The 23,692-nt window shown below is 35.5% G+C and overlaps 5 protein-coding genes across 5 annotated transcripts; 3 read left to right on the top strand and 2 right to left on the bottom strand.

Moving 5' to 3' along the window:
- Positions 1-1,239: 1,239 nt before the first annotated feature.
- Positions 1,240-5,132, top strand: LOC108479917 (ubiquitin domain-containing protein DSK2b-like). The gene is made up of 9 exons (XM_017782771.2): positions 1,240-1,329; positions 1,415-1,698; positions 2,057-2,809; positions 3,006-3,217; positions 3,296-3,409; positions 3,676-3,734; positions 4,181-4,209; positions 4,533-4,619; positions 4,703-5,132. The coding sequence occupies exons 2-9, from the start codon at positions 1,461-1,463 to the stop codon at positions 4,849-4,851; spliced, it is 1,641 nt and encodes a 546-aa protein (XP_017638260.2). The 5' UTR covers positions 1,240-1,329; positions 1,415-1,460; the 3' UTR covers positions 4,852-5,132.
- A 750-nt stretch (positions 5,133-5,882) lies between these two features.
- Positions 5,883-9,271, top strand: LOC108452378 (catalase isozyme 2). Its single transcript, XM_017750163.2, has 8 exons — positions 5,883-6,054; positions 6,535-6,631; positions 7,013-7,290; positions 7,438-8,214; positions 8,317-8,406; positions 8,504-8,571; positions 8,673-8,766; positions 8,985-9,271. The coding sequence occupies exons 1-8, from the start codon at positions 6,040-6,042 to the stop codon at positions 9,042-9,044; spliced, it is 1,479 nt and encodes a 492-aa protein (XP_017605652.1). The 5' UTR covers positions 5,883-6,039; the 3' UTR covers positions 9,045-9,271.
- Positions 9,272-9,746: 475 nt separating this feature from the next.
- On the top strand, positions 9,747-17,143 carry LOC108459926 (phosphoinositide phosphatase SAC7-like). The gene is made up of 21 exons (XM_053023146.1): positions 9,747-10,270; positions 10,406-10,571; positions 10,683-10,766; positions 11,014-11,141; positions 11,226-11,317; positions 11,847-11,904; positions 12,124-12,180; positions 12,278-12,311; positions 12,443-12,523; positions 12,927-13,033; positions 13,528-13,614; positions 13,707-13,784; positions 13,987-14,057; positions 14,151-14,249; positions 14,413-14,512; positions 15,053-15,161; positions 15,319-15,391; positions 15,959-16,052; positions 16,349-16,441; positions 16,578-16,644; positions 16,733-17,143. The coding sequence occupies exons 2-21, from the start codon at positions 10,424-10,426 to the stop codon at positions 16,861-16,863; spliced, it is 1,791 nt and encodes a 596-aa protein (XP_052879106.1). The 5' UTR covers positions 9,747-10,270; positions 10,406-10,423; the 3' UTR covers positions 16,864-17,143.
- A 176-nt stretch (positions 17,144-17,319) lies between these two features.
- Positions 17,320-19,315, bottom strand: LOC108488161 (rubber cis-polyprenyltransferase HRT2). Its single transcript, XM_053023166.1, has one exon. It carries the CDS (start codon positions 18,633-18,635, stop codon positions 17,541-17,543), a length of 1,095 nt encoding a protein of 364 aa, XP_052879126.1. The 5' UTR covers positions 18,636-19,315; the 3' UTR covers positions 17,320-17,540.
- Positions 19,316-20,061: 746 nt separating this feature from the next.
- On the bottom strand, positions 20,062-23,032 carry LOC108466261 (probable serine/threonine-protein kinase PIX13). The gene is made up of 6 exons (XM_017766601.2): positions 22,642-23,032; positions 22,218-22,555; positions 21,613-21,748; positions 21,354-21,493; positions 21,011-21,134; positions 20,062-20,862 (listed from the first exon to the last, which is right to left on the bottom strand). The coding sequence occupies exons 1-6, from the start codon at positions 22,724-22,726 to the stop codon at positions 20,435-20,437; spliced, it is 1,251 nt and encodes a 416-aa protein (XP_017622090.1). The 5' UTR covers positions 22,727-23,032; the 3' UTR covers positions 20,062-20,434.
- Positions 23,033-23,692: the final 660 nt, after the last annotated feature.

Raw genomic sequence — 23,692 nt, 5'->3', positions numbered from 1 at the left:
AATTTTAAGTTTGAGGACTAATTAATTTTTTTTTTATGTTTTGTTGTTTACTTAAAAAGAAGTAAAAATTAGTTAATTGATAAGATGTATTCTTTTTGTTATTTATAGAAAGAAGAAAGAATAAAAAGGTTTGAAGTTTGATTTGTTTGGAGTAGGCGCTTCCTAGGCGCTCTCCCACTGCCACTGTGGGCTCTTTTTGGGAGATTATTATATTATTATTATAAGACTCGAATAAATAGGCTTTTTTTAAAAAAAAATATTATGTGTGGAAAACCAAACTGAATGAAGTAAATACGACTCCTCCCATTGATTTGATTGCTTTAAAGTTTGTGGTCAGCCGATGTGCCTCCTCTTCTGATAACTAACTTATTCATTTCAAATGATCCGATCATTGATTTAGCCGAAAATAATCGAAAATTAATTAAAAATTTAATTAAATATGTTAAGTAATATTTTTTTCGTATATCATTAAGAGAAACATAGGGGTACTTATATATGTTCTTATTGCTATTATTACAACTCATAATAGAGTTCACTATTTTGACTCGACTTTTGGGCCGATGACACTAACATTTATTGTCCCCATTGCTGACATTCTGTTGGCATCATTTGGCTTATTAGACTGACTCCCCCAACGAACCTCGCACCTACCAGTCACGAGTAGGGATCGTTGCAGGGCTCACAACCCTATCACGGACAAAACTCGCGATCTTATCCCTGTAAGGCTTATGCGAGCTCTCTTCTCGCGACCTTATTCTTATGAGGCTTACATAAGCTTCTCTTGCTAGCTTCTTGCGCGAGTTATCTTTGCGAACATCTAACCTTCCAGCAACGTCCTCAACTGACTATGCCTGTAGGCCAACATTCTTCTTTCAGGTCGGAGATCTAGATCCTATCAGTCACTTGGGCTGATGGTTCCTAAATCCTAACAAAATATTTAATTTAATTATTATAATTTATGTCAATTGAGCTTTCGTTCTATTGATATTGATATTATTGTCAGTATAAAATGACATGACTTCAAGTATATTGAAGTGTATTTTTCTCTTATTCCTATTTAAAGGTCGGAGGAGACTAGTAAAAAAAAAGTTATTTTAATTTATAAAATGAAAATTTTATGATAATATTGTAAAAGCCTATATTGGGTTTGATTTGTGGATGCTGGTTGGGCTAAGGCCCTAACCCCGTGAAGTCGGCTACGAAAATAATGGATCGCTATATCATCTACTTTAAACCATTTGTAACAGTCTTTGTTGTTCATCCTGTTTTTCTTACTTTAAACGAATCAGTTTTGTCTCTTAGAATCTACATTGGTTGCTTTGGAATTGGGTTTCTAACTTTCATTTCTCTTTACTGCTACTGCATTTAATACTAATTCTTCTGCAACTGATTCATTTCTATTTTCCCTGCTTAGGCTTGTGGCTGAAGTTGGGAGGTTTTTAAGTGAGGGACAGGTCACTATGGGAGGAGGTGATATTAATGCTTCTAAGGAAGCGGCCAGCAAAGACGTCGGTGATGCTGTCACCGTCAGTATCAGTTGTTCATCCGGCTCCAAATTCTCCGTTCAGACCAACCTGGATTCCACCGTCGATTCTTTTAAGGCACTTCTGGCGCGAAACTGCGGTGTTCCCGCCGATCAACAGCGTTTGATTTATAAAGGTCGGATCTTGAAGGACGATCAAACCCTTCGAAGCTACGGTACAATCAACTCATTCTCTGTTTCGTTTTTTTTTTCTCATTTCTTCCTTAATTGGAATTCATTATAGTTTTCTTAAAGTAAAATTTTGTTTATGAGCTAAACAAAACAGAGAACTTTACTTGCTTCTACGTTTATTGATGTAATTGGACGCATAAATGGATAAAGCTACTGAATTCATTGTTGATCCCGAATTTTAACATAGTATTCTGAATTGAATGTTTTGAAGCTAATTCCCTCAGATATTTTGCTACGCTTCATGTAGTTGAGTTAATCCGTATATTGGAGTAGACAGATGTTACTTCCTCTAGTTGTTACGCCTTCTTGAAGTTTGATGGTATATTTAGTTTTGTACTTCAGGTTTGGAGGCAGATCACACTGTCCACTTGGTTCGTTCTGTTGCACCAAGAGCGCCACCGCCGACAACCAATGCAGCTGGGTCAATTGGTTCCGGTGCTTTGAACACTTCTCAAACAAATACAACAGCTGTTGACTTAGATGATGCTGGGGCATTGGGAGCCGGAGGGGCTGGTCTAGGTGCTTCACTGTTTCCTGGACTTGGTGACAGTGCTGGTTTATTTGGAGCTGGGCTCCCAAATTTTGAACAATTACAACAGCAATTGACTCGAAACCCCAACATTATGAGGGAAATATCGAACATTCCTGCTGTTCAGAATTTGATGAATAATCCTGAGATACTGTATAACTTGATCATGAACAATCCTCAAACGCGAGAGATAATTGACCGAAATCCTGAGCTTGCACACATACTTAATGATCCAAGTGTTCTCCGTCAAACATTTGAAGCTGCAAGAAACCCTGAGCTCATGCGTGAAGTGATGAGGAATACGGACAGAGCAATGAGCAATATTGAATCATCACCTGAAGGATTTAACATACTTCGCCGTATGTATGAAACTGTTCAAGAGCCTCTCCTGAATGCAACTACCATGACTGGGACTACTGGAAATGGTGGTTCAAACCTGTTTTCTTCCCTCCTGGGAACTCAAGGGGGAAACCAAGCCAGAGATGGGTCAACTAACCATTCCACCTCTGATTCTGGAACTACTCCCAATGCCAATCCACTGCCAAACCCTTGGTCTTCTTCTGAAGGCAAGCTCTTGTTTTCTTGCAACTTCTTTCCTTCTCATTTCAAATCATTCTTCAAAATGTTTTGTCTTTGAAGCAGTTATCTGGGCTTTAGTTCTGTTGATTTACTTTCTGAAGATCGTTATGAGTTATAGTTCCATTTTTAGAAAATGGAAGAGAATTATTACCAAGAAACTATTGATGGAATGGAATCTTGCAGCTGGAGGTTCCCAAACTAACACAAGAAGGTCAGATCCCGGTGCGGATGCTAGGCCACAGGCACCTGCTGGTTTAGGTGGTCCGGGTCTTCCAGTGTTTGAAGGCTTGTTTGGTGCTATGCAGGATTCTAATTCACTGAATCAGTTGATGCAAAATCCAGCTATTTCACAAATGATGCGAAGCCTCCTGTCCAGTCCTCAGTACTTGAACCAGGTGTTATCTTATATTATATTCTCCTACATACATGGGGTTTGAGAAAAATTTCTTGTTTTCTGACATTGCCAGTGGCAGGTTCTTAGTCTCAGTCCTCAACTTCAAAACATGCTTGGATCTAATTCTCAACCAAGAGAAACGATGCAGAACTCTCAATTTCTTCGTCAGTTGACTTCTCCTGAGATGATGCAGGTAATTGTATCCAATCTGCAGTTCAACCTTCTCTTTCTCATGCATGAAAATATATTGAAGTGTGTTTCTATCTGCCAACAAGCTGATCTGCATGCAAAAGTAAAATTTGAAGTTTTTTGTTGCATAACCTTATTTGCTTTTCCACTTGGCCGTAGTTATCTTTTTCATGTGAAACTTTCTGTTTAGGAATGTTGTTAAAATTAGGATATAAAATAAATTGTTTGCAAAAGGAAGGTTAGTCACCATTCTGGTTTTTCCTATTGCAGCAACTATTGACTTTGCAGCAGACTCTTTTTTCACAACTTAGTCGGCCACAGTCAACCCAGTGAGTTGCATGATTGTTTCCCTTGTTTCCTTTTGAATTAATGCTTCTATGGAACAATTCAAATTGCATCCCTCAATTTCTATCTAGCCTAGTTTTCAATGTAATTTTATTAATGCTTTGAATCATTTTCATTATTCCCCCAAAAAGTTTGAATGATATCGGCACATTTTGAGATGAAAAGCAATTTTAGATTACTATTTAGAAGATACAATATTCAGAAACCTGATTTTGAACAGGACATATGAATATTGTTTTCTTGTAAGTATCTGTGTTATTTCTTATAATGTTTTATATTTTATAAAATTAATTTTTGAAACCACCAAATAATAAACAAAGGAAAGTAGCTAGAAGAGGGGAAAAAGCCAAATGCTTGAGAATGAAGTGATATTATCTAAGAAATTTGTTATTGGTTATGGTTTTTTTCTAAATCTGGTCCTCTCTTGCAGGGAGCCTGCCCAGACTGGTGGAGGTGCAGGTACAGACATCATTTATCGAAAAATCATTTTAGTTTTTGTTATGAGAACCGTTGTTCCATTGTTACTATTACTGTTTTTAGGAGTTCTTTGCCTTCACCATTCACACTTGTTCTTATTAGCGATAACTATACTACTATATTGTTTATTGAAGCGACATTTCATTCCGTCCTCATGAAGGATGTCTTCCAGATTTTGATAGCTCATCTATGCTCACTTTGCTTGTTCCAATTCAATAGAAGGGGGGAAGACAAGAAACAAATTTTATTTTACTAGAAACGATTTGTTAAACGGGAGTACTTTTATAATCTTAAAATATTTTCAGGAACGCTCAACATGGGTTTGGAAGCACTGATGACCATGTTTAGCGGACTTGGAACTGGCAGCTTGGGTGTTCCTAATAGATTAGATGGTTAGTGTCTACAAGTTTTTCTGTTTGGCCAATTTACTTTTGTTTACCACCCCACTAATCAACAAATATTCCATTTATATCAGTACCTCCAGAGCAACTATACGCCACCCAGTTGTCCCAACTTCAAGAAATGGGTTTCATTGACACTCGAGAAAATATTCAGGCATTAATAGCCAGTGCAGGAAATGTTCGTGGTGCGGTGGAACGGTTACTGGGAAATCCTGGTCAGTAACCTATTACCAACATCTAGTTAATGTAGAAAACTGAGAGTTCGAAGTTTGAACATGTGTAGAATGTTTCTGAAAGTCAAATGTGAGGAAGGAATTAGCTTAGATTATGAAAAATGGTGTAAATGAATTCGGGTTGTGAAATGTGTTTGGTTTCATAGGTCCATTTTCCTTGAAGGAGGTAAGGCTATGAGTCAATGTGTGTATGTTTTCACTATAGTCCACCCTTCGCTGAGTGTGTTTTGTCAGCCACAAATCTGAATGAGCAAAAACAAAATACTATAAAGAGATGATATTTGCATTGCGTTGCCAGCCATTGAAATCAATTCATCTTCTCCTTGGCCCATTCCTATCATATAGATGCACCAGCTGTTTCATGAGCTTTTTCCCTTTGGTTAAAATTGGATGAATTTTTTCATTAAACACCAAAATACTTCCATAAACGCAGTTTTCAAGGAACCCAACTTCGTTTTCTGCCCATTGGTGACTCAGGGTTCCCTAGGACCACGAAAACAGGATAAGGCCTTGTAGCCTTAAAATTTCAATCTATGACGTCCTCATATTATTTTTCTGTATTATCTTTAATCACATAATAATAATTTTCATTGTTTTTTTCTTCTTCTCAAGCATATGCCGCTGTATTATTCCAATTCAATTAAAAAAAAATTAATTTAATCATTGTTGAACTGAATTTGAATTTTAATGTTTAGAATTTTTGAGCAAATCGAGTTCTCAAATGAATTTCAATATCAAGTTGGGGTTGTTTTAAAGTGGAAACAAGCTAGCTCGAAATTTGAAATTGAGCATGGAATGAATATAAATCGATGAGAAATTTTACTTTTTCATGTTGAATTAAGCTCATATTTTAAAAGTAAAACTCCAATTGCTTCAGATTCAATATCAGTATCGCAAGTTTTGAACTGATGTTAAATTTATTATTAAAAATTTCGATTGACTAAATAACCAATTAGAATATTGCAAAAGTGCTTTCAAATTAATAAGAAGTCATATATTATTTACACAAGAAAACTATTCTAACAAGCAATATTGGGAGGTATATAAAATGCATAAATTATAAAATAGAATATTATTGTTGGCAATTATAGCATTAAAAACAGATATATATATATAAGAAGAGAAACAGAGAGCTCCCTTCATACGTTACTAAATTATCTTCTTTCTCTTCTCTTACCATGGATCCTTACAAGGTACCAATTACCAAATACCGACATCATTGCGGTCTTAAGCTTCAGTTGTTTCCTCAGTTTCAGTTTTGAGATGGTTTATATGTAGCAATTCTGAAATAAAAAGCAGTTCTTCTTCATTGCTTAGCTGATTATTGTTGGGTTTTTTTAATTGTTTGGTGGGAAACTTTAAGCAGATACACTATGATAATGGTTGAAACTTTTACATAAATTTCAGAAAGTTATATCTTCAAAGATTCTTGTTTGCTGTTGCTCTGAAGAATGGATAAACTTTTTAAGTTCTTCTCCATTTTCCTATATTTTCTTAGCTACCAAGCAGGGTATTTGTCTTTTCGAGCTTGTATTACTATTATCAATGTCAAGTTATGTAATTCCAGTGTCTACTTTTAATGCTTTAATTAAATGGTTTATTTTTTTTCCCTCTTTATCTTGTGACTGTACCTCTTTATATTTACTTCTTAATGGAGCTATTTTTGGATGCAGTTTCGTCCTTCAAGTTCCTTTGATTCCCCGTTCTGGACTACCAATTCTGGTGCTCCAGTTTGGAACAATAACTCATCACTTACTGTGGGAGCAAGAGGTAATTATATATGATCCATGGTGTGCCTTTACCATGTTTATTCCTTGTAGTGTTTTCATAGGTAAGTATGGAGTTTACATGTACTGCTTTTAGCCTTATTAAGGTGTTGATTTTGTCAATATTTTAACATCAATCTATGGTTTGTGTGGAAAGTAATGAATTTGTTTTTTCAAAGTTCAAGTTGATTCTAAAAGTTTCTATTTAGTGCATTAAAATATGAAGTTGAAGATATGTCATGCCAGCCAGTATTGCTAGTGAAGTTCTTCAGTTGGTTCTATATGATTTGGGGAGGGCTAGCCCCATGTCAAAGCATAAGCAAAAGCAACAGATACATGAAATGATAAAATCAAGAGGTTGAATAACGGTTATGTTATATGACAGGTCCAATTCTCCTTGAAGACTATCATTTGGTGGAGAAGCTAGCTAATTTCGACAGAGAACGCATACCTGAACGTGTTGTTCATGCTAGAGGAGCCAGTGCGAAAGGGTTCTTTGAGGTCACTCATGATATATCTCAGCTCACATGTGCTGATTTCCTTCGTGCCCCTGGAGTGCAGACCCCGCTCATTGTTAGATTCTCCACGGTTATTCATGAACGTGGTAGTCCTGAAACTTTGAGAGACCCCCGAGGTTTCGCTGTGAAATTTTACACTCGAGAGGTATGTGTCTATATACATGCTAACTGCATATACAGAGAAAGTATCATCATATATATGTTCATATGTTTATGTATTTGAGTTAGACATACCATATATCAGAAGTGAAGTTAATTGTTTGCTATTTTGGATTCCTTGTTATTGAACCAGGGAAATTTTGATCTCGTGGGGAACAATTTCCCTGTGTTTTTCATCCGTGACGGAATGAAGTTCCCTGATATGGTCCATGCTCTTAAACCAAACCCGAAGTCCCACATTCAGGAAAACTGGAGGATTCTGGACTTCTTTTCGCACCATCCCGAAAGCTTGCACATGTTCACCTTCCTGTTTGATGACATCGGTGTTCCACAGGATTATAGGCACATGGATGGCTCTGGTGTTCATACCTACACACTAATCAACAAGGCTGGGAAGTCACACTATGTGAAATTCCATTGGAAACCCACTTGTGGTGTAAAATCTTTGTTGGAGGATGAAGCCATAAGAGTAGGTGGTGCGAATCACAGTCATGCCACACAAGATCTTTATGACTCGATTGCAGCCGGAAACTACCCTGAATGGAAACTGTTCATTCAAATAATGGATCCTCTTCATGAGGATAGGTTTGATTTTGACCCACTTGATGTAACCAAGACATGGCCAGAGGACATCTTCCCATTGCAGCCGGTGGGTCGAATGGTGTTAAACAAGAACATCGATAACTTCTTTGCTGAGAACGAGCAATTAGCCTTCTGCCCTTCCCTCATTGTCCCTGGCATCTATTATTCAGATGATAAGTTGCTTCAAACTAGAATCTTCTCCTATTCTGACACTCAAAGGCACCGTCTTGGACCGAATTATCTGCAGCTTCCAGCTAATGCTCCCAAATGTGCTCATCACAATAATCACCATGAAGGTTTTATGAATTTTATGCATAGAGATGAGGAGGTATATATGTTCTCTCTTTTTCTCTTTGTTTTCCTGTTGTGCACATAAGCATACATTGATGAGCTGGTTACTTATTTATATTGATGAATATATATATATTAGGTGAACTACTTCCCTTCGAGGTACGATCCTGTTCGCCATGCTGAGAAGCACCCTATTCCTAGCACCGTTTTGAGCGGCAAAAGAGAGAAGGTTACTTGTTTCCGAATATTTTATTTCAACTAGTTTAATTTGTAAGCTTGAATCTCAAAGGCCTTCAGTTTATGATTTCTTAACTATTGTCTCACAGTGCATTATTGGGAAGGAGAACAACTTTAAGCAGCCTGGGGAACGATACCGGTCCTTTTCAGCTGACAGGTTTTTTTTCTTTACTTTGTTAGGGATAATTTGGACAAGAAATTGCTAGAAACATTTACTTAAAACATTCTATATTGGCTGTTTGTCTATCTGTCTCTCAGGCAAGAACGGTTTATTAATCGCTGGATTGATGCCTTGTCTGATCCAAGGGTCACACACGAGATCCGCAGCATTTGGATCTCATACTGGTCTCAGGTCGGATTCTCATTCTTTGATCTTTCATTACTAATTTAATTATGTTTGGAATGCATGGTTATTTAACCATAAACAATGTGAAAAGAATGAGCTTTTTAATGTCTTTGGTTGCTTGTATGATCACATTGTAGCTTATAATCGCGCTGTTGTAATGCCGAAGAAGAAAAAATGTAAAGAAATGCAGTGCTTAATAATATCATTGTCTTGTGTGATTTCAGGCTGACAAATCTTTGGGTCAAAAGATTGCTTCTCGCCTCAATGTTAGACCAAGCATTTGATCGATGATATTGATGGAATCCCAGCTCTTTCAGATGGAGAAAAGTGCTTCCTTGCGCGGTTGTGCCGATATACTAGTTATATTGTTCTGAATACTTGCATTCTGCAATGAAATAAGATCATGTACTATACCAATTCTATGACTCAAAACGTCTGTAACAAGATGTGTTACTATTTTGTTTTATGTGTACGTTTTGAAATATTCAATTCCTCTACTTTTTAATGCCAACTTCTCTCTAGTTCTTCTGTATTAGCAAGTATCTCTAACTAAAAGATTGCGAGCCTTTCATGTCATGACTCATGTGCAATGACATTTTATGCCTAACAATCCCACTCTGTTTGCACTGGAGCTTTGCTGTTTATGGGCCATGGCTTTCTCGCGTACTTAATTTCCTCGACAGCTAAAGCTAATGATGTGTTTATATTTCTAATTATATAATATAAGTGTTTTGGTTTTGAAAATGGAACAGTTTGGTCTACTAAATAATTGACAATTTTATCTATGGATTAATACAAATCTTTTGTTATTTCACTTATGATTCAGTTGATTAGATAAAATATAAATTTAAACTAAAGGTTTCCCATATTTAGAAAGAAAATCCAACAAATGTAGCATTTAGAAATCAAAGGCATCAACTTCATCTGCATTCTGCACAGTCTTAACCATTTTCAGAGGCAAGTTAATAATAAAATACATATATATATAGTTATAAGTTATATGGATGGAGGGCTTTAATTTGTGGGAGAATGGAGGAAGGGAATAAAAGAATACTATTGTTAGCAATAGATATTGACCATGTCCAATGATGCCCCGTTAGTGGGTAAGGATTGGAAGCATCGAATGGAACCCACGTTAGCATATAATTAGTTGATACAAACCCCAGACATAGGCATGATAATAGTCGTCCAGCCCTTATTTCTTTTCCTTTTATTAGCCAATTACTGTTTGAATTCCTCCCCTCAACGAAACATAACAGAAGAGGAAGAGAATAAAAAGAAAAAGAAAAAAAAAACACATAAACATCATTCTACAACGTTAATCTATCAGGCTTTGTTTTTGCCTGTTTCTCGTTATAGTTTCTTTACTTTTTTTGGAAGACACGCTGCACTTGAAGAAGAACAAAAAAAAAAAAAAGAAGGCTTTCTTTCTCTTTAGTTGTTATTCGACCAGGGAACTCAGATCTCACTCTCCACTAAAAGTTTTTGCCTTTATTCAACTTTTTACCGGGTACCCCTTTCTTTTTCGTCTATTTCCTCTCTTGGTTTGCTTTTGAAACCTGCAATTTTCGATTATTCCCTTCAGCTTGATCCAACTCTACATCAAAGTTTGTTTTTTTTTTCCTCCTTTTATATAATTTTGTAGTGGAATAGAATTCCAATAATGATGGAGAGGGCAGAGTCATGCCAAAAGCTATATACAAGACTGCGGTTATGGGAATTTCCTGATGAGTATGTGATTGAACCCACCGATGGCTCTTCTGCTTCGTCTTTGAAAATTAATCGTGCTGATGCCTCAATGAAGCTCATTGGTGGGTTTTTTGTTTTTGTTTTTTTTTTTTTTTTTTTACTTACTTATTTGCTATGCTTATGCCTACGTTAAGTGCTAGATGTTTGACTGGATGCATTTGTCTGTTCTATAGATGCTATTCCAGAATGCAGCTCTGTTCGTGTTCCTAAGATTCAGACAATTTTTGGAGTAGTTGGAATGCTAAAGCTTGTTGCAGGTATAATACGTTGCTATGAAAATTTTGATTCTATTGGTTTGGTTAAATCATAATGGAAAACCTTCAGAAAGGGACCTAATTGCAGTGAAAATATAGTGCCTGATTGGATCATTAGGGCATATGGATCTGCAAGATCCAATGAGACCAGAATTGGTTTCTTTTTTCTTTTGTTGTTTTGATTATCTTCTCAGAATTGAGCTGGTGGTTTCTCTCCAATCAATTTGATGCGTTGAATTTATGTGTTTAGGATCATATTTAATTGTTATAACGGAGCGCGAATGTGTTGGATCTTACTTGGGGCATCCTATATTCAAAGTCATGTCCTTGAGAATTCTTCCATGTGATCATTCTCTTAAAACCTCTTCTCCAGAACAGGTACATAAGCTATTTCCTCACTTTTTCTTCTCGCAAGGGTGATTCAATTGATTGATTAACACAAGAACCTTTTATATTTGGCAGAAAAAGGTGGAGAGTGAATTTGCTGGGCTGCTCAAAGTTGCAGAGAAGACTTGTGGTCTCTTTTTCTCTTATGACACCAATTTAACGCTGAGGTGGACTACTGTCTAAACTTAGGCCTTGTATATATGCCTACTAAGAGCAATTTTCTATCTCAAAACAGTCACATGTTGAGCAAAAACTGTTTGGAAAACTTCCAACCGAAGCAGTTTATATTTAGCTATCCTAGGAGGGGTTTGTAATTTCCCTTTAGACACACTAGCAAATGAATCGATTTTATATATGACTTTGTTCTGTAGATTTGAGATATCACATAGGAAGCACATTCATGACAACATAGCATGTTGCAAGACAAAGCAGGAAACTGGGCCTTTAAAATGCTAAAGTTAACTATCAACCATTAAGTTGTTCCAGTATAATCATCAAGATTTTAATTTGTTAACGAAGGGCAATAGTATATGATCAAACAGCTTGCAAATTCCTATAGATATCCGTTAAGCTAGGTACTTTTGGAATTATTAACAATTATGTAACTTTCAATTTTTCATTTTTATAAGTTGTTATATTTTCTTTAAATATTTTATTTATGGTGAAAGTAACCATTATAGATTTGTTATTCAACAGTGCTCAGCGATTAAATGATCTGGGAGATGAATCTAAATTGCTTCCTCTTTGGAGACAGGTAAATTGTTCAAAATTTAAGTAACTAATACATGGATTGCTCCCTTTGTTTTCTATTTATGAGATTATTAGATGATCTGCCACTAACTTCAAACTGTTTTGATTTTATGGTAGTTTTTATTAGTGCAGTGTTCAATATTCATCAAAATTTCTATGTGATTCTTTGATGCCTCTAAGTTACTAAGAGGCTTTTCATTATGTTCCCAAATGTTTGCCACAGGCAGAACCCAGATTTCTTTGGAACAATTATATGTTGGAAGTACTTATAGACAACAAGGCGAGTCTTTTTCTTGAGTAGCTTTGCAGTTTCGTGCACTAAATTTCCTTCATTTTCATTTTAACAAGCTAACTACTTTTGGTTTCTATGGCTGCAGCTTGATCCGTATTTGCTTCCGGTTGTCCAAGGGAGTATCCTTGGCGAAACTATTAATTTCAGAACTTTTTGGCATGAGAAGTTCTTACTCCGTTTTTAACTAATTCATTATTGGTGTTGAGTTTTATGCCTTCCTATTTGAAGCATGCCCTTAACTGTTAATCAGGTTTTCATAACTTCCAAGCAGCCATCGGAAAAGAAATTGTTGATATTACATTGATTGCTAGGAGATGTACCCGGAGAAATGGTAGTCAAAGCTAGAAATGCCTCTTTAATATTTTTTTAGCCTGGCTTATTTTGTCTGCAATTTATTTTTTCAAATTTCTTCTGTGGGAGGGAAGGGTTTCAATTTTTGGATGATGCAAAAGCAATGGAAATCTAGTAGATTAGTTATATTATAGATTCTCCTTTTTAAGATGGAATATATACCTTTCGTAAGTTCTATATCATGCTTGTACTCTAAATTTCATCATTTGTATGAAATATTATTCAGAAGGTTTTCCCACCCATTTTGAGCTTGGGAGAAAAATAGGAAATGGATTTATGATAGATAAATGATTTAAAAACCCGGTACATTTTCTTAAATTCAAATATTTTAGGCCTTATTAGACAAGTTAGTCTCATTGATTACTATTTACATCGTTTGAAAGGAACCCGAATGTGGAGAAGAGGAGCTGATCCTGATGGATATGTTGCAAATTTTGTGGAAACAGAGCAAATTGTGCAGATGAATGGTTTTACTGCGTCATTTGTTCAGGTAACAGTCATTACTATTTTAATCTCTATGTATAAAACCAATATGTTACGAATTTTGGCTTCCTTTCCAGTCCTTACATTTTTTTAGATCAGTACCAATCACAAGTATATAGTCCGTAATGCTAAAGGAGAAGATTACTTGTAAAAGTTCAGATATGTTCCTTGCTTACTCCTACCCTTGCAATATTTGAATGGTTATATGAAAGAGGAAGAAAGGTGTCTGTCTAGTGATTCTGAATCACAACGCTGAATATGCATCCTAACAACTCCATTAGGGGCTTGAAAAGTTCACTACATGAAGTGGTATTATACATTATTTTAGTGTGAAATAAAGTTGAACTAAGTCCAAAGAGACTGTATTTATAATTCTTGGAAAGCTTAAATAAGGGTGTACGCAAATATTTACTGTCCAAGTTATGAGGGCCATATTTCTCATGTTGTGTGACTTATTGGATCAGAATGTTTTAAACTCGCTCCCTGATTTGCCTCTTACAGGTTCGGGGGTCAATGCCGTTTCTTTGGGAGCAAATTGTTGATTTGACTTATAAGCCTAAGTTTGAGATTGTAAAACCTGAAGAAGCTGTAAGTGCATTAATTTATCACCACTATTTCATTGCACACATGAATTTCTTCTAACGTCACCGACTTTTCTGGTATTATGGCATATTATGCAGCCACGAGTAGCTGAGAGGCATTTTCTGGATCTAAGGAAAAAATATGGATCTGTACTAGCTATCGATCTTGTCAACACGGTGAGCATTGGTTGACTATCGGTGTGCAGTATGTAATTGTAATTTATTATAGTAAACATCCTCAAATCCTCTTGAAATGCATAGAGAACACCTTTTGACAATATGCTGATTTTGTCCTTGCAAAGAGTGAGTTGTTTGCATTTGGACAAGATACATTGATTATTTCAAATGTTTGATCATGTGCCTCTATATCTCTTACCAGACTGGAGGTGAGGGACGCTTAAGTGAAAAGTTTGCAAGTGCAGTGCAACCTATACTTAGTGACGATTTAAGGTACAGTTTTTTGTTTATCTAAATCTTTCTTGTTCTTATTATTATTATTATTTTTTTCAGTTATGTTTTATTCGAAGACCTGTGATCTTGCAGATATATTCACTTTGATTTCCATAAGATCTGTGGACATGTTCATTTTGAGCGCCTTTCGATCCTCTATGATCAAATTGCAGATTTTCTTGACAAAAATGGGTACGTTTGGATAATTGAATTACAATTTGGTAACTGTTCCTGGTGCACTTTTGATTTGATTGATTTTGCAAGGACAGGTTTTTGTATACTGTTCCCTTAGTAAAAGTTTGTAGAAGTGAAATATAGTGATTAATGTTGGGTTCTGTTTGTCCAAAACTAATAGGTACCTCTTGTTGAACGACAAGGGTGAGAAAATGAAAGAGCAACTTGGAGTTGTAAGGACTAATTGTATTGATTGCTTAGACCGCACCAATGTTACACAGGTAAGTTCACTTAAATTGAAGAGATACTTCTGATCTTGGCTTTTTCTATCGTGACACAACATACATGCGGCTGATGTCTTTTCGGATAGCAAACTTGTGCTTCCCTGCTGTGACAATTTCAGGCCCTGTTCAAACCTCTACAGATAACCTTTGTTTTTTGAATGCTGTTCTTTCTGTATGGTTGTTAGTTATGAGAGTAATACAAGATATTTCACAGGAGGTGTATTAAGTACTACAATGAATGCCAACTATTACTATAAAATATACATAGATGGATGTTTCCGACCTTTGATAGTGCTTCCTGTAACTAAACCGACAACTCTTAAAGTTTTGAATTTGATGTATGAGGGCTATCTCTTAGCATATTTGTTTCTTTTGTTGTTAAGTTGCAATGTAAAGCTCTCTCTCGGAGACACAGACACTGACACACACTCAAGGAGAGGTGTGTGTACACATACATGCATGTAGTTACCTTTTATTCTTGTTTCCCGTATTTTTAGTGTTTTTCTTTTCCATAATCATGCTAATCTATGTTTGCAGAGCATGATAGGTAGGAAAATGTTGGAACTCCAGCTTAGGAGAATTGGTGTTTTTGCTGCTGAAGAAACCATTAGCTCACACACAAATCTTGATGAAAAGTATAAAATATGTAAGTATTTCCATTTTATTCTTTTAATAATTTGCTTATTACTATTGGCTCTTTCTATCATATATAAATTTGCTTATTTGTTTTTGGATAAATTGATATTGTGTATAAAATTGATTTCCTGAACTAAACTTGCTTTTAAATGTTTGCACATGTTCAGTGTGGGCTAATCATGGGGATGACGTAAGCATACAATATTCTGGCACTCCTGCACTGAAAGGAGATTTTGTCCGGTACATCTGCATCTTTATTTTACCGATTGAGTGTTAATCCGCATCTTTGTACAATTAGCTCACATCCAAATCCTGATGAAAAGTTAAAAAAATGTTAGTTGCTATATCCATCATTGTATGAGAATACTGCCATTAATATTAAATTCGAATGGACACTAATTTTTTGCTCTATGAGTTTGTTCTTTAAGCTGAAAAGATCTCAAAAGCATAGTTGTTAGTGACCCTTATTAGTTCTCTTTAGAATGATTTCATGTTGTTTTAAGAAATTATGGCATCTGGATTTTGAAGTTAAAATAAGGCATTTGAATTCTTTTTGTAATTTGATCTTGTTCTTAATCATATTAAGAACATGTTAAAAGGAATTTGACCTTAGAACCATAGTGAAATCTAGAACTGATATTTGATTAGCCTTGGGACACTTTGAATATGATCAGTTATTGCTTTGTGTGCATCTCTGAAAATATGACTATTTTGACCTCTTTTTGTTCATCATTGAGCCCTATATTTTATGTGCCCTTTTGGGATTGATCAATGGGGTCTGACCTGTCTGTTTCATGTGATCTGTAGGTATGGTAAGCGAACTGTTCAAGGGATCCTAAATGATTTTTATAATGCCCTTGGTCGATATTATTTTAATAACTTTTCTGATGGAACAAAACAGGTATGAATACTTTGTTTCAGTGGTACTCACAATAATTAGGAAATAGGTTAATATGTCAAACTATTTGTGTTTACCGTCACCTTTTCTTAGCTGTCTGAATGCATGGGGTGGGATTAGGGTAGGTAACATGATCTTTTAGTCGTTTTTCTTACCCTAATTCTAATGCTAGCTAATCCTTTTATATTCATAAGTGACCACCAGTTGTAAAGGGATGACCATCTTTTCTACAATGGTATTCAATATGGAATGGTATTCAATATGGAAACTGACTTCCTCTATTGGTGATGTGCATGAAGGATGCGATCGATCTCCTGCAAGGACATTACATTGTTTCTGTCAGCCGGGATATGACACCTCCATCACAAAAAGGAGGCCTTGAGGCTGTAGCTGTAAGTATAGCATAAAGAGATACGCGCACACACTATGCCTTTGTTTGTGACTTTATTGTATATGTTCCTTATCTGTATTTAATACTTTTAGCTGTCGTAATAGTCCTTAAGTTCAACATTTTTTTTCTTTCTGCAGCACTTCCCAGCAGCTTTTTGTTTGGTCTCACTAGGGTTATTCTTCACAATATTGTCACTGAGTCAAGGTTAGTTGACTTCTTAATCCAGTGATGACGTATAGCTTCATTACCGCAAAAGATAATTTGACATAATGTTTGTTTTCGCCATCTGCAGCTCGATACGATCTTCGACACTTATTTTTCTCAGCTTTGTGGGCTACCATAAGCATTGGTATTGCTGCAGTTGTGAAGGCTAATGGCAGGATTTTCTGCAACCGTCCTCGTTTGCATAAACCACGACGTTGATTATATACATAGCATATTCTGAAATGCTATGACAAATAAAAAAACTTCCATCTTGCTGAATCATAGTTATTCTTTCATACATATTTTTGTAGTCCATTTAGTTTCAATACCTCGATTATATTTTTATTTTGCCATTATCAAAACATTAAACTACAAACAGTATATTTTTCCTCCATTTGTTACTTATAAATGTTATTTCACCTCGTGCCTTGTATCACAGTCCATTTCTTCATTGGAATTATGAAATCATATAATGACAACTTATGTTGACTATTAATGACTTTTGCTGTCTGTGTGTTAACCATAAAGTTTTAACTAATCATGACATTTTTGTCGTTTGAAAACAAGTCCTAGTTTAGGTGAACCACTGAAATTGAACCCTCTTTTTCAAGCAGTAGACCAATAATGCAAGATAGAGCATGATAGAACACATTCATTTTCAATTCATATGTGGAATTTGTGAACCAAGAGAATCACATTACTCGACAAGACTCTCATGTCAACAAATATAAGAAAATAGGCAGTCCTAAACCAAATCTTTCTGCAACTAAAAGTGGACTGCCTTGTGTATTAAGGTTGGCGAATTCGGTTTCTTCATCTGCCTTGAATGTTAAGGGCAAGGTAATATGACAATAAATTATACTAGCAAATACAAATTTGCGTTAGCATGATAAGTGCTATAACTGCTTCTTCTTTTTCTCCAGATAGGAATGGGATTGTTGGAATTTTAATATCGCCCACACCAGTTGTGACAAACCTATCTCAGGCCACAATGCTGCAGGAGAATACAATTGGCAGTTACAAGTTTGCCAAAGTAGAAAATTGCTTAAGCGGCTCTCACCAGAGCTTCGAATTAGCATGTCGGGATCAGGTGCAACTGCCATATACATGTGTTTCTGAATATCTACCAGTTTTATCACAGGATCCTCCTGTCTCAAATTTCGACAACCTTCAGAAAATTCACCACTTTTACTTGCCTTGGAAGTTAGAACTTGGTCCCAGTTAGACTCAAAAGATTCACAGGCATGATATGGTGCCCCATTGCAACCTTTACCCTGCTTTAATCCTTGAAATTCGACTGATGTATCCTCGTAAAAGTCTTGAATATCATGCACAACCATACCATTAATCTTCTCACCCTCTTTAACATCATCCATCGCTTCATTGTTCAAATTGCACAGTCGAAACTCCTTTCCTTTTTCTTTACAGGATCCTTCCACAGCATGCACGATTTCATTGGATGCAGTATAGGCCACGCAGACTAAAAGCATGGCCTTACTGTTGTTAGATGTGACCTTCATTACCTTTTCCGCTGCAACCCTGACAGGCTCACTCAAGAGTCTCAAATTACCAATGAAACACACCCTGATACCATACTGATTCACAATGCTTTCTTCCATAAGCAAAACCTCCATCTTCTCTAGCATCAGATCCATCAAGCTTTGAACCTCATCGGGTCGCCTCTTAAAATTCTCAATGCTGAAAGCGTATATAGTAACATACTTGATTCCTAGTTCATAGCAGTAACGAAGCAGAGACATTAAAGCCAGATAGCCAGCTTTGTGGCCTTCTCCTTCTTTCAGATTCTGCTTCTTTGCATACCCTCGATTTCCATCCATGATGAAAGCAAGGTGAGTGGGGATAGGACCAACAGACAGGACACGAAATAAACATCTCCTCAGAAAATTAGTTATGTCGTCAAAAAACAGCTTATGCACACCATTGCCAGTGCTACTATAGTTTCCCACTTTATTTGGAACAGATGTCACCATTATTGACCTCCTTCAGTAGAGAAAATTATATTATTGTTACTCTATAAATAAGCAAATTTCAGTTGAAATTCAGCCAAAAAAAAAAAAAAAAAGGTCAGTTTCAGTATTCTTACAAACACCTATATAGCACATAAATAAATCTCGATTATTGAAAACAGTATCCAAATTTTTTTTTTTTTAATTTAGACTCTAATGAGACCAATATGTCTCCACCCAAATCAACCTTAAAAGAAACAAACAAAATTTTTTGTTGTCTGAACAAAAATTAAGCATTGAGGAACCCAAAAATAATTACAAAAAAAGGACTTTGAATGAATGAAAAGAACAATGAGAAATCAAGAACCAAAGAATTATATTAGAAAAAGGAAAATACCAAAAAAAAGAGCAGAGAAATTAGATTAGAAATGGTGGTTGAAAGGACATGAGACGAACGTGGAAAATACATCAATTAATTGAACTGAAAAAGCCTATAGACTATACAAAGTAGAACTAAATTGAATAAAAAAAACAAATCAAGATTGAAATTTGTGAACTGAAGTGGACGAATTTGGATTTTGAATGGATGGTTATTGGTAATTAGAACCAACTTGCATTCATTTTCAGCGACACCACAGCTGTGGCAGGAACTGATTGAAAGGAACTAAGAACAAAAATGGAAATTTTGTTTTCCAAAATTGTTGTTCGGTAATTGGGCACTTATGGATGTGGGCTTCTTTATCAAATTAAATATACGGTTCATGTTAAAAAAACTGTCTTTTTCTTCTTTACAACAAATAAAAAACCATTACTTTGAAAGCTGATAATTAAAAAGAAATTAAGAATGTTAGGCATACATTAACTGATAAACATAAACATCAACATAAATGTTTGCTAGCTATTTATACTTGATTCAAGAAGCTTGTCAAATTCTCATATATATATATATATATACATATATATAATAGTATGATCATGAAAGGCTTGTTTGGAAAAGAAAAAAAAGCATAATGAAGACTGTTTATCAAGATCTCATCTACATCTCTTTTACCTTTGATTTAGCCTACGATTAACAAACCAGATCAAAACATTTAGTATAGATGATGAAGCAATAACATTAATTGCAGCAAATTTAAGACATTCAACAATCTTCTCCATTTACAAATATATTGTCGTCACCATAACAAAACAAAACAAAACATATGTATGAACTAAGAAGACTTCAAAATTTGTTAAATTATAATACATGGAGAAATCTCTAAAAGAATAATCATGATAATCCCATCATTTTAATTTTAAAAAAAAACAGGGGAAAACACAATTATGCAAAACACAAATACCCATAATACAATTGTTGGAACATTGGCAGCAACAAACACTAAAATGAGGTTGATTTTAAACAATATGGAAAACCAAGCAAAAAATGGATGTTTTTGAACAAGGAGAGATCTTGAAGAAAAAGAACACACTTCATTGTAATTGGTTCAAAATATATATTGGTTACAAAGTAAAATGAGTAAGTTACCTACTAACATAACTACTCCCACTAATATATGAAATACAAACTTAAATTACACACAAAAGAAAGCTGGCATATCAGCTTGTACATCAATTTCAAATCAAGTTCTAATCCTATTGACTTTAAGTACAAGTTACATTTGAACAAAATAAATCAAAATGGACCAAGTTGCTGCTGCTCTCGGTTCTGCTCCAATGCAAGTCAGCTTGGTGAGCTGCTGGTCACATGTTGCATTGCAGGCCAATGCTCAACAACAATGCAGGATCCTGAGCCCAAGTTTTAGTACTGTTGGAGGAACTGCTGCTCAAGTGCCATGTTGCCTTGAATGAAACTGGGGACGCTGATTACTAGATTGTTGTCTATGCCTAGGTGTAGTTGAGGAATGAATGGAACCGGATTTAGAGGACTCCTTTGGTTTTTCCTTGTTTAGTGATTCGATCCTTTCTAATGCTTCCACAACTTGTTTCATCGATGGACGATTTTTAGGATCATGCTCTAGACATTTCAGAGTGAGCTCGGCTGTTTGTGTTGCTGCCTTGGATGAATACTGGCCCTCAATCCGAGCATCCATAAAGGTTTTGAACTTCCTTTTATGGGATAGTGTTGGTTTAAGCCAATCCACCAAATTTTGCTGTCCATCTGGTCGTTTTGTATCCAATGCTCTCAAGCCTGTCATTATCTCAAGCAACAACACACCGAATCCATACACATCGCTCTTCACATATAAGTGTCCTGTTGGCATATAATCGGAACGTTAACATTAGCAACTGCACAAGTAAGTATTGTTGCACACATGTGAAATGCTATTTGAATGAGTAGCCTCATGTTTAGCAGTTGTCGAACAATATATCAAGAATGGAATGGCGTATCATCATATTACCTGTTGCAATGTATTCAGGTGCAGCATAACCATATGTTCCCATAACCCTGGTAGTTACATGCGAGTCTCCACCAGAGGGCCCCAATTTAGCCAAGCCAAAATCTGATATTTTTGCATTGTAGTGCTGTAGAATCAAAACCATTATGTGTTGCTCTCGGAATGGGGATATTACTTTATGATTGAAAAGTAACATTATGGATTCCTTTATTATAAATGTAGCAAGACAGGCAAATATTCATTTGTTCTATTGAATGATCACTGAATTTTAGCTCTATCAGTCTACTTCAAATGCTATATATCCATTGAAATCTAGTGGAGCATAATGAGGCAAATAAGGACTAACCCCATCAAGCAATATATTAGAGGCCTTGAAATCTCTAAAAATGACCTTCTCAGAAAAGTGTAGAAACGCTAGACCTCGAGCAGCTCCGATGATGATTTTAAGCCTGGTTTCCCAAGATAAAGGTTCAACTGATGGATTTCCTGCATAAACAAATAATCAAGCAAATCAAACATGAATAGATGATTTTTTTAGAGATTTCAAGCAAATCCATGGAGATGAAATTTTTTTTCTTGTTTATATTCGAAAGTCTTAAGCTTACTTCTAAATAGATGATTTTCCAAGCTTCCTTTCTGCATGAACTCATACACAAGGAGCAGCTCTTTATCTTCCCAACAATATCCCAACAGCTTAACCAAATTGGGGTGAGATAACCTTCCTAGAAAGTTCACCTCTGACTGCAAAAAAATAACGAATTAAATGCGGAAAAAACAAAAAGGCCATACTAATTGCTGGCACTGATAGACGGAGTCTTGAATTTATATGACTATTCAAAGCTGTTAAATTCAAGGAATTGCCAAAAAATACAGCTAGAAGAAAGTGACGGTCATCATACAGAAACATAATAAGTCATTAGAGCTGCAGATCATAGTCAATGGTTCTATGAGAAAATAGGTCAGACATGAGACGTGGAACCCGCATTGCCATCATGTAGTTAGAAAATTTCTTTGGTGGGGTTAAGAAATAAAGGTTTAATTTGACAAAGATAAAAGCATCTTGCTTTTTCTTCTTTTTTTCCCATGAATCTACCGGCCGGCCGACCGGTAAATTATTAAGGCCTTTTGTTATTCCGGTATTCGTTTCTTGAAGGACAAGATAAAGATGAAATTGAAGATAAACACTAACATGAGAAATTTATGCATTTACCTGCCACTCTTCAAAGCCTTGAACACTTTCTTGCTTCAATTTCTTAATGGCAACAATCATTCCAAAGCCAACCTTGGAAGGTGTTAAAGTTCTCTCATCCAACCAACCTTTGTAAACTTTACCAAATCCCCCTTCGCCCAACAGTGTATTGAAGCTCTTAGTTGCAGCCTTTAGCTCTGCAAAAGTGAAGACTTTCAAGTTTGATGTTTCCAGGATTTGCCCATCTGGTACTTCCTCCTCCACTATTTCACTTACTGATACCGAGAATTGACTCCTGCTGTTGCTAATACTACTGGTTACTGAAGATTCCATGTTGTTGCTGCAGTTATTTGATGTACCTGTTGCAGAGAAACAAGCCCGTTGAGTAAAAGAAAACTAGCATAAACACAACACCACACAGTTAAGGTAAGAACAAGTAATTAACCTGGGGTAGTAGGAAGATTGGTGGAGCTGTAAACATGACTAGTAGCATCTCTATCGGAAGAACCAGATCCCCAGCAATTACCCATATTGATATATGCAACAAATTCTGCTAAGTCTCTCTTATCAAAAGCCTTGTATGGGGAACAAAAACAGCATCCTTTGCAATACAATTTAGAACTGTTAAAGTTGTAGATAAAAACGCATTTGGATATTTATATAATAAATCAAAGGTAGTGGAAAAAGGTGGGGTTTTCAAGCTTTTTTTCTTTTGTGTGTATGTATGTGTTTTGTTCTATGCTTTTAGAATGGCCCCCTTGCTTTCCTGGCTGTTGCAAGGAATCAACTTTCCAGTTTCCTTGGCAGAAAAAGAATCAAATTTTCTTGCTTGGTCGAATATAAAAATAATGGATAGGAAAAAACGTGACTTATGTAATAATATTTTTGCTACAGTTCTGCTCTTAGTATTGTCGTTTACTAAAACACTATAGCTTCACCAACCATGGAAGCTGAGTATAGTCGCGTGATAACTAACCATGACGTAGCAATAGATTAATTAATTAATATGGGTAATAAAGTTGACTAAATATTAATTTAATTTTAAAAAATTACAAAATGCACATTTTAGTGTTTGAAAGTTTTTGGTTAATTTATTGAGTTATTTATACTGTTGCTATATTGTCTTCTGCTATATGTTATTCTACTTGTTGATGTGCATTGATCTATTATATTAATTACCGAATTATCGCTTAGAACATGTTAGTTGAACTTTTAAAAAAAAATTAATAACTCAGTGTCTTAAATAAATTTTTTTAAATAATTTAATGATTTAAATAAAAACTTTTGAATAATTATTTTTGAAATCAAATAACCATGTAATTTACCCAAAGTTGACTTGAATATTGCAATGGCAGCACCCTCTGGACTGCTGTTTTTACTTTGATTGTAATATATTGGTGGAGATGGGAACTTAAGTAACGTCAACTTTCTGAATGAAAAGATGATGATAATGAATAACATCATCATCTCATTATTCATGAATAAGTTTCTTTTTG

The sequence above is a fragment of the Gossypium arboreum genome, chromosome 2 (assembly GCF_025698485.1).
Source record: "Gossypium arboreum isolate Shixiya-1 chromosome 2, ASM2569848v2, whole genome shotgun sequence".
Taxonomy (NCBI): Eukaryota; Viridiplantae; Streptophyta; class Magnoliopsida; order Malvales; family Malvaceae; genus Gossypium; species Gossypium arboreum.
This window is presented reverse-complemented; position numbering and strand designations above follow the sequence as displayed.

Coding starts and splice junctions, on each gene's coding strand:
- LOC108479917 (XM_017782771.2), top strand. CDS start 1,461: ATGGGAGGAGGTGATATTAATGCTTCTAAGGAAGCGGCCAGCAAAGAC. Junction 2,810..3,005: donor CCCTTGGTCTTCTTCTGAAG/GCAAGCTCTTGT, acceptor GGAATCTTGCAG/CTGGAGGTTCCCAAACTAAC. Junction 4,620..4,702: donor TGTTCCTAATAGATTAGATG/GTTAGTGTCTAC, acceptor CATTTATATCAG/TACCTCCAGAGCAACTATAC.
- LOC108452378 (XM_017750163.2), top strand. Junction 6,632..7,012: donor ACTTACTGTGGGAGCAAGAG/GTAATTATATAT, acceptor GTTATATGACAG/GTCCAATTCTCCTTGAAGAC. Junction 8,572..8,672: donor CGGTCCTTTTCAGCTGACAG/GTTTTTTTTCTT, acceptor TCTGTCTCTCAG/GCAAGAACGGTTTATTAATC.
- LOC108459926 (XM_053023146.1), top strand. CDS start 10,424: ATGATGGAGAGGGCAGAGTCATGCCAAAAGCTATATACAAGACTGCGG. Junction 10,572..10,682: donor TGCCTCAATGAAGCTCATTG/GTGGGTTTTTTG, acceptor TCTGTTCTATAG/ATGCTATTCCAGAATGCAGC. Junction 14,513..15,052: donor ACCGCACCAATGTTACACAG/GTAAGTTCACTT, acceptor CTATGTTTGCAG/AGCATGATAGGTAGGAAAAT.
- LOC108488161 (XM_053023166.1), bottom strand. CDS start 18,635: ATGGTGACATCTGTTCCAAATAAAGTGGGAAACTATAGTAGCACTGGC.
- LOC108466261 (XM_017766601.2), bottom strand. CDS start 22,726: ATGGGTAATTGCTGGGGATCTGGTTCTTCCGATAGAGATGCTACTAGT. Junction 21,494..21,612: donor GGAAAATCATCTATTTAGAA/GTAAGCTTAAGA, acceptor TTGTTTATGCAG/GAAATCCATCAGTTGAACCT. Junction 21,135..21,353: donor CTAATATATTGCTTGATGGG/GTTAGTCCTTAT, acceptor TTGATTCTACAG/CACTACAATGCAAAAATATC.